General features: G+C 40.1%; 1 protein-coding gene across 2 annotated transcripts; it reads right to left on the bottom strand.

The window, feature by feature from the left end:
* Positions 1 to 1354: 1354 nt before the first annotated feature.
* On the bottom strand, positions 1355 to 5126 carry ZNF281 (zinc finger protein 281). Of its 2 annotated transcripts, none has more exons than XM_080824702.1 (2): positions 5032 to 5126; positions 1355 to 4809 (listed from the first exon to the last, which is right to left on the bottom strand). In XM_080824702.1, the coding sequence occupies exon 2, from the start codon at positions 4789 to 4791 to the stop codon at positions 2104 to 2106; it is 2688 nt and encodes an 895-aa protein (XP_080680828.1). In that variant the 5' UTR covers positions 4792 to 4809; positions 5032 to 5126; the 3' UTR covers positions 1355 to 2103. The 2 variants fall into 2 exon arrangements, with proteins under 2 accessions (XP_080680828.1, XP_080680827.1); XM_080824701.1 differs by having other exon boundaries at positions 1355 to 4805; positions 5032 to 5125.
* Positions 5127 to 9436: the final 4310 nt, after the last annotated feature.

Genomic DNA, 9436 nt, shown 5'->3' with positions numbered 1-9436 from the left:
TTGGTAGTAAACTAGAGCAAACAATCAGAATAATACATATGCAGTATTCAGTACACACAATAAAAGTTAAAGAAATTCAAAACCTGTATAAAACAAACACTGGAGAAAAATCATACAGCTTAAGAGATACAGTGGTAAAGGTCCTCTCCATCCTTTGATTACAGCTTGTACTCTGTACCCAATAGAACTTACCGCACTTACCAAAATAAGAAATACAGACTTTTTAGTATTGAGTGTATTTAAAAGGATTAAACACATTTTCTAAGAATCTTGCAATGACAAATAGGTGACCCTTTAGCTGGTAAGCAGACTTAAAGGAGGAAAGTGGGGAAAGGAAATTAACTAATATTTTGTAACCATTTTTAATAATTTCTTATTTTCCAAACACTGCTTTCATAACAGAAGTGTTTTACACTTGCACAATATTAATTACTTTATTATACATGGAAGCCTGTGGTAGGCTGATTACACAATAAGACTGCAAACAACCAGTGGTACTTTTCTGACGTCAGAAGAGTACATAAGACTGAAACATCACTGAAAGTACATAAAAAACTCATCAGCATAAACATCAAAGTACATTAAAAAATATAATCAGGAAAAAAATACAATTGCTAAAAAGTGGTTTAGAGCAGAGCTACTGTCTTATCAGTAGCTTCAAATGGCAATTAGCGTTCATAGCAAGTTTTGATGACTTTACAAGACCCCTGTACAATACTGACTAATGCACCCTTTTAAAATGTACATTAAAGGCTGCAATTACACAAAAAGGTTCTGATGTCATTACTAAATGCAGACACTCTTATCCCTCATATTAGCAAAAACGTCACCAGTTGGAATTACAACATTAGTAATATCTATAGTTCAGAGTATGTGGGGCTTTATTATACATGGAAATCTGTATGCGTTTTATTTTTTTAAAAAGGTACGTGGGGGGTTATTTATCCCATTGTTTAGTATTTGAATGCCATAAGGCATATAAAATGCCTAATGAATTACCTAATGGAATGTAAATCATTCTAAAATTGAAACTGTCCAGATAGAAGAGGAAACAAGGCAGACTCAGAACTCTAAGAAAGAGGGTAGGTCAAGAACAAGAACAAAAAAAAACAGAAGTGTGGGTGACATGTAGTAACACAGACAAGAGAACAATGTTTTAAGCCATGTATAATAAATAACGCATACCCCAAATTTCAAAGAATTATGTAATTCCAACTTGGGTTCTAATACTGGTACCAACGAACCACTCAGTCATCAACACTGCCAGATATCATTAACTTCTAATGGAACTACAGCCTTGTTACAGTTGGGATAAGGAGAGGGTGCTATTTTTTTTCCTTCTTTTATTAAAGCTATCATTCCAGGCTTTGATCAAGGATCCAAGAATATTTGTTCTACCAGGCTGGAATGAACGGTTTGGAAGTTCAGAGTACATTTAAAAGCTGCAACAAAATATAGGTAGCCAACATCTCAGAATTTTGGATCAGCCTAGATGGAGACAGCAATTTGAAATGTTTTCGATCCCTTACTTAAAAATGATGAAATGTTTATCAGCCCAGATAGAGCAATTTGAAATGTTTTCGATCCCTTACTTAAATGATGAAATGTATATCATACTATCTGTAAATTGGATATTCCATTACAGTGATAACGTACAGAATTCCCATGCGTTATTACACTTTCCTGAGAGTAAAGCAATTAGAATAACCTTAATCCTAGCAACAAAGTTTTTTTTGTGTGTTTTTTGTTTTGTTTTTTTTTTGTAGGGTTTTTTTGTTTTTTGGGGTTTTTTTGTTTTTTGTTTTTTTGTTTTTTTTTGCATTTAAAACTTTTGGGCTATTCCCTGACGATCTATACATGTAAATTTGATTGCTAAACATTGTCACTTTGAATGTCAAACTATTTTTAATCTATTGATTTTGATTAAAAATCATAATACAAACAGAGCTAAAATCACGCTAACAAAATAAACTAAATATGAAAAGTTGCATTGAAAGGGCATTACATTATTCTTAATAGGATCGTGTAGAAACATTCCAATGGCAGTGTTCTCAAAATAAAACAAAATTACATTAGACCTCCAGCCTGGTCACTTTTGGGACCTTACCTGTAACTTTGGCTGGTGGGTGTCTTTACTCTTGTACTACATGGCTCACTTACATCAGACATCATATTTGTATACCCTGAGAAATCTGACACTGAAGTCCTTACTCTATGGTCCACTTCTCCATTAGAGTTAGTGATGAAGGTCATTGGCACCCTGCTGCCCGACTTAAACTGAGAACCAAACGCTTGTGCAAAGTTCTCAATCTGGTACGTTGTTCTAGGCTCTATGTCTTTCTGAGGATCTATCTGGCTAGCTAACTCCTGAGATGGAATCTGAAAGCTTGTTGAGGACTCTAAATTTTTCTGTTGTTCCTTCTGGCTAGTCAATTTCTGAGATGAGGACTGGAAGGCTGATGAAGTCTCTAAATTCTTCTGAGAATCTATCAGATCATCCAGCTCCTGGGAAGGTGTCAACTGCTGATGTGTAGCATCCAAAGCAGATAAATAAAGACCTGGTTGAGATCCAAACAACATCCCAAAAGGAGGCTTTGGCAATGAAGATGGCAACACTGAGGTAACAGATTGGCCGAAACCACACTCCAAAGGAGATGTAGTGTATATCTGTTTTTCTGGAAATAAAGTGTGGTTGTGGAGAGGTGAAGACAAACTGACAAACTGGAAACCGTGTCCAAGAGTAAAACCTGCATTAGTGGATTTTTCAAAAGCCTGTTGGAGGTATTTGGAGTATTCTTGCAACATGCTTGCCTTATCATTCGAAGGTGTTTGGGTGCCTGGGCTCAAATTTTCTTCTTGAACCAATTCTGAGTGTTCTCCTGAGGTGTGTAAATCCACTCGCGGTTCCGTTATATTGAAAGGATCCTCTTTCTGGCTTTCTGATTTGTTGGAGTATTGATCCAAAATACTTTGTAAAACCTCATCAGGAATTCCAGACTTGTCATGACAAGACTTAATTTCAGCATTAAGAGCTGAGGAGTCAATAAGGGACAATGGGGTCTCATTGTCCAAAACACTGACACCTGCAGACTGAATGACGGACTGTTGGGAGACCATGTGTCCCACGTTTATAGAAAAGGCACTGTTGCTGCTGGCAGTTGGTAAATATCTTCTTTTCTTTGAAAACTGCATGGCATCATCATAATTACTACTTATTTGACCTTGTTTGCCACTCGTACTTTGGAGAAGACTAATGGTCTCCACACTATTATTCGATACTATGCCAAGTGAGCCACTTGGTTTCCCAGACAAGGACTTCTGTCCAACTATGTCTGGTAATGGTGACACAAAATTAAGGTAGTTTTTATCTGTATTCTTTCTGCTTCCTTTTTTAAAGATCAGTTTTGGCACCCTTTTCTGTAGTTCATCAATACCAGTGCCAATTATGCCTCCACTGGAAGACACAGTAGGCATTTCTACTGAGTAACTCTGCATGTTTATATTATTTGAAATTTGTGATTCATTTGTTTTACCAGTCTTATGCTCCTTATTTTCAACAGCTATGCTTTTTGACTTCGTTTTTCTCCTTGAAGAACTTGTATTTCCCTGAGACAACACAGCCAGATTACCCATATTGTTATGGGTTGATGACCCAGGTTCTGCACTAGCGGCTCCTTTCGCTATGGCTTCACCACATGTGCGCCTGTGCTTCAACAGTCTATCAGTCCTTGAAAAATACTGTTGGCAAGTGTCACATTTATATGGCTTTTCTCCACTATGTGTCCTCTTGTGTCTCTCCATATGGTACTTCTGAATAAACTTCATGCTGCACTGATCACATCCAAATGGCTTCTCTCTACTATGAATTTTCTCATGTCTCTGCAGTAGGTATTTCTGAATGAAACCCATACTACACTGGCTGCACTGGAAAGGTCTTTCTCCAGTATGAATGAGGACATGTCTCCGCAAATGATAGGAGCTTCTGAAAGCAGCACTACAGTGATCACAGATATGAGGTTTCTGACTTGGGGAGAGGATGGCACCTTCTCCATCTCCAACCAAAGAAGGTTTGGAAGATGCACTTGGCTTCCTCTTGGCTTTGATTCCCTGAGATTCTGGCTTTGGCCTCTTTGCCTTTTTGACATTAGTGTCCTGCTTTGGCTCCTCATTGCCATGGTGGTCATCAGTCCTGCTACTGCTGCTGAGCAATACGTCGCGGTGGTGCTGGGCTGGTTGCTGCTGGGCATGCTGGTGGAGAATACTGAGGTCCTGGATGACGCCGTGGCTCCCCCCATCCCCACCTCCTAGGCCTGGAGATCTCTCTTCAGCCCCAGCGAACAGCCCCCCATAGTGGTGGTGGTGATGGTGGTGGTGGGACTGCTGCTCCTCAGGATCTGCGGGTTTCTCCTGTTTGATGCTAACCAAAGACTGCAAGAATCCCCAGGAGGTCCTCTGCGAGGGGAAGGCCGCGGCTGACGCCGCCGGCTCCTTCTTGAAAGTCATGTCCGGGGCTGGCGGAGGGGGGGGCTCAGCGGCTGGGGCTGCGGAGGTAGAGGAGGATAACACGCACTGCGGGGGAGGGGCGGCCGACCCCGCCGGCCGGGTGAAGCTGGTGACCGGGGGAAGCCGGTGGTTGAACATAACCATACCCTGGGGAAAGGTGGGTTCCATCTCTGCCCTCCTGCTGCTGCTGCCGCTGCCGCCGCCGCTACTACCACCGCCGCCGGAGCCGCTACCACCGCTACTGCCGGTACCACCGCCGCCACTCAGGAACCCACTGCCGATTTTCATACCCCGGAGGAGGCCTGGCTGAGGAGAGGAGGAGGAAGAGGGAAGAGGGAGGAAAGGGGGTGGAACCGGGCCCCGGGCCGGGACCACCGCAGCGCCCAGGACCCCGCCGCGCCGCCGCCCAGACCGCAACGCGCCCAGCACTAATTCCCAGCCCGGTTGCCTCCGGCACCGGTACGCATGGTCCTGTGACTCTTCCCTAGGCCTCGCCCTCTCCCTCTCCGGCCCACCGGCAACACTTACGGGTACCGCCGCCGCCGCAGCCGCCGTCGCCTCCAGTTAATAAAAATAACGCCGTCCTCTCCACAATGGAATTAAAAGCCTCCCTTGTACTGCGCAGCCGCGGCGCGGTGTCTGCTGGGAACTCCTCAACCCAGCCAGAGGGGAGCTCTGTGGAGCCAGGGCGCCTGCGCCACAGCTTCCGCCCGGCCTGCCTGTCAATCACTGGGGCGGTTGGGCGGAGGGGAGGCCCGGAGCTCGAGGGGTGGGGATTTGGATCCCGTGCAGAAAGAGGCTTCCAGCGAGCAGGCGTGATTGGTGGGCTGCACTGACGGAGATGGACGTGGATGAGGGCTTCTGGGGGAGGACGCTCAGGAGGTGGAACCCAAGGGGCGGAATTACGCGGGACCGTAATGCAGCGTGGCTTGGGGGCTGCAGAGAAAGAGCCTGGCAGAAGAGGTGGGGGGAAACTGAGGACTGAATGTGGGGGCTTTCTGTGCTTTACAGTTCGCAGTCCAGGTATGGAATCAAAATCCAAACCCAGAAGTGGATCACTTAGGGCACTTTTGGTTCTACCTAAAACCAGTAAACTTCAGGTGCTCAACATTTATTAAAAACATTGCTTCTGTTAAACCTCTTAGTTTGGAAAAAATAATGGGCTTTTGCATTTATAGGAGGAGTCTGTTTTGAAACCGCAATAGAGGTACCGTTGCAAAAAAAAAAAAAAAAAAAATTGTCTAATTGCCAACCTACCTGAAGGCTACTGGAAAAGGAAACCGCGTGTAATCCAGGTGCAGCAACCCTGTAAAACACGCCCACACACATACTTCATCATCATCAGAGGTTATTTAAATGCCCACATACCTTTTCAGTCCGGCTAATGAGTCTGTTTGCTATGTTATATTGTTGCCTAGCCCCTTATATTACTTACGAAAAACTGACTACTTAGGTCCTTCTAAGATTGTACCAGGATTCACCCTGCCCTCCCCGAGCACAGAATGCTGAGAAACACATGCGAAATTACGAATTTTTTCTTAAGGGAAAATTACAAAGTAAAATCTTTAAATCAAAGACCAACAAAAACCAAACAGGTCTTTACTCAGTGCCTAATGTACACAGAGCACTCACTTTCAAATTAAGCATGCAGAAATCTAAACCAGCAACTTGCCTAACAGACTATTTATAAATCACGGTATTTTTTCATAAAAGAACTAGAACTATGACAACAGTTTACTTACATAGTATATTTTCTTAATGAAATTCTAAGTCAAATTTCTCAATAATATTCCTAGCTAAATAACTTCCCATAATTAAATAATAAATGACTTCTCTGAGAAATTCCACCACTGAAACCATAAATATTATCCATTACTCCTTACAGGACTCTCTTAGCTTGCTTAAAAACTTAAAAGATAATATTTAATCATCACTTTGAGGTAAGAAAGTGTTTTTCTAATTCCATGCAATTACATAGAAGCATTCTGCCACTTAAAACTGTGAAACTTTAATACCGTCAAGTCTAGTTAAGTGTTAAAAGAAAGACTAAAAATTCAAAAACTTAAGGCAGTAGTAAAATATTAGTCAATGCCTATGAGAAATGAGGCTGTCCCTTTATTCAGGGTGTCAGTGTTTAATGGTAAGCTGGGATGCATATAAGCTAGTCCAAGCATGAAGGGCAGTAGGACACTCATATGAAAAGCCAACTTTGTTCTTCAGTTATCAAGATAAGAAACCTGTCATTTCTCTCATTCACTCTGTCAGCCTTGAGATACTCCAAGCAGACTTACCTCTGTGTTGTATACCCCATATATCAGGAAGATGAAGAGACCCTGTAAAATAAAATGGAGGGAAAAAGCTGTTAACGCTAATCATTTCAGCGGTAGAAATACCTGAAATAAACTTTCCTGGGAACAGACAAAAGAAGACACACTTCATCAAGGTCAATTTATTTTTCTATTTTTCAACATTAGAAGCTGTACCTTGAGCATTTATAAGGTAACATACCAGCACATCACTTACAGTGGTGGTGCTCTTCAATTCTCCACAAATAGAAAGTAAGTACCATTCCTCGAACACAGAATATTAATTTTAAAAATCAGTATGCCAGTCTCTGGAAATGTCATCGAAGTAATCACAGAAATAGCATTCAGCATCAGTATTTCTAAGCACTGTTTTGGAATACAGCAACTAGAATATATTTATTACCATCTTCAATGGGGTAAATTTTTTTTTTTAAATTAAAACAGCTAAATGGATAAGCTTAGGGTAATAAATATGAGTAGTTTTTGAGTAATATTTAAAATACCACTTCAAGTTAAGGTAAAATTTCACATTACCACTTGTAAGATTGCACACATTTTTATTGTAACCTTTGTAAAAAAAAAAAAAGTTTCAGAGATCTGCTATTTATTAGTCCTTAGTTTTAGAAAATACTTAATTGTAAAGTATAAAATGAATCTCACTCTTAAATCTAAAAGATTAAGGTTTTTAAGTAAATAAACTTAGAGATAATAGCAAGAAATTTTCCATGTGTTTTTGCTTTACAGAGGAAATAAAAATCTATATTGTCCTCTTCTTGTTAGGTATTAGCAAACCAAATATTAGATAGAGGTCTGCACTAACTTCTGGAAATGGATCAAAAAGTTAAGAAATTTGACATTTTCAAAATGAAAATATTACGGGACTATCTTAATGTTTGTTTTATATCTGAGTACTTAACATCTTACAGGTAATGGAAAAAATCCTATAATGAGATTGAATAAAATGGAAAAAAGTTTTGCTCTTGTTTCTTTTGTAATAGACATTATTTTTTAAGAACAGTTTTATTTATTTATTTTAAAGATTTTATTTGACAGGGAGAGAGAGACAGCAAGAGAGGGAACACAGCAGGGGGAGTGGGAGAGGGAGAAGCAGGCTTCCCGCTGAGCAGGGAGCCTGATATGGGGCTCTATCCCAGGATCCTAGAATCACAACCTGAGCTGAAGGCAGACGCCTAACAACTAAGCCACCCCGGTACTTCAAGAACAGTTTTAGATTTACAAAAAATTTGAGAAGAAAGTACTGAGTTTGCATGTATCCCACACCCAGTTTCCTCGATTATCATAATTTTACTTTTTAAAAAAGAGTATTTATTTATTTATTTATTTATTTCAGAGGGAAAGGGAGAGATAGTTTTAAGCAGACTCAATCTCCTGACCCTGAGATAAGGACCGAGCTGAAACCAAGAGTTGGACCTTTAACTGACTGTGTGTGACTCAGGTGCCCTTCAACATTTTACTTTTTAAATTTCTTTTTAAAGTAATTTTTACACCCAATATGGGGCTTGAATTCATAACAGCACGGAGATCAAGAGTTGCATGCTCTACTGACTGAGCCAGATGGGTGTCCTTGATACATTTTACATTGCACATTACATATACATTTTACAAATGTATATTCATTACAATTAATCTTAGTAGTTTTCAATACTGCTCGCTATAGGATTACAGAAACAAACTTGCATTATATGTATTTGTATTAAGAAGAAAAACTGATAGAAAAATATCCATTGGGTCATAAACTATTAAAAATTCAAACACAATGGGAGTTTTCTCAACTGTGCATACATGATGTCCCATAGCTCAATACCAACACTCCAGTCCATCTTTCAAGTAGCCTTTCTCAAGGTCTACATAGTGCAGCGTGAATTCAAGCTGCTTAGGTGGTACTCATTTTATAGGCTACTTGTCTACCTATATTCTAGATAATTTGGGGTGCCTGGGTGGCTCAGTGGGTTAAAGCCTCTGCCTTCAGCTCGGGTCCTGATCTCAGGGTCCTGGGATTGAGCCCGCATCGGGCTCTCTGCTCTGCGGGAGGCCTGCTTCCTCCGCTTTCTCTGCCTGTCTCTCTGCCTACTTGTGATCTCTCTTTCTGCCAAATAAATAAATAAAATCTTTAAAAAAAATTTTTTTAAAGAAAAAAGTGTCCTCTGATTTATGGCAAAAGTATAAGATAATCAACAGTCCTCCTTCCTTTCATATTGCTAATTTTTTATTTCATGTGTGTTATATAGATTATAAAATTAAGAGTAGGTCACTCAAATTTTACTTCTATTTATGAGATAGGAGTATTTTGCTTTGTGCAATAGAGTTCTTCACCATAATGTCTTGTCTATTGAACAGTATGCACTATGATTTGTATATGTTAAGAAATTCATCTGTTCCCATGAAGTCTATATGGTGCTTTGAACATCAAATAGCCCTTCTACAATGTGTACCATCACTCCTATAATTTATCCATTCTGTACATTCAACTTGCTCTAAAAGAAAACGAAATTTTTTAAAAAATCACATTTATTCTCCGTGTCTCAGTAAAGTGAGGAGGATATGGAGCATGTCCTAATATTTTTATTTATAGTACGTTCATGTTACTTATTACACATTTTAAATTT

This window comes from Martes martes (assembly GCF_963455335.1).
Source record: "Martes martes genome assembly, chromosome: 15".
In the NCBI taxonomy this organism is placed as follows: domain Eukaryota; kingdom Metazoa; phylum Chordata; class Mammalia; order Carnivora; family Mustelidae; genus Martes; species Martes martes.
The sequence above is the reverse complement of the archived record's forward strand: the minus strand, read 5'-3'. Positions and strand labels throughout refer to the sequence as shown.

What these genes read in the sequence shown, in the direction of transcription:
- ZNF281 (XM_080824702.1), bottom strand. Translation starts at nt 4,791, where the DNA reads ATGAAAATCGGCAGTGGGTTCCTGAGTGGCGGCGGTGGTACCGGCAGT.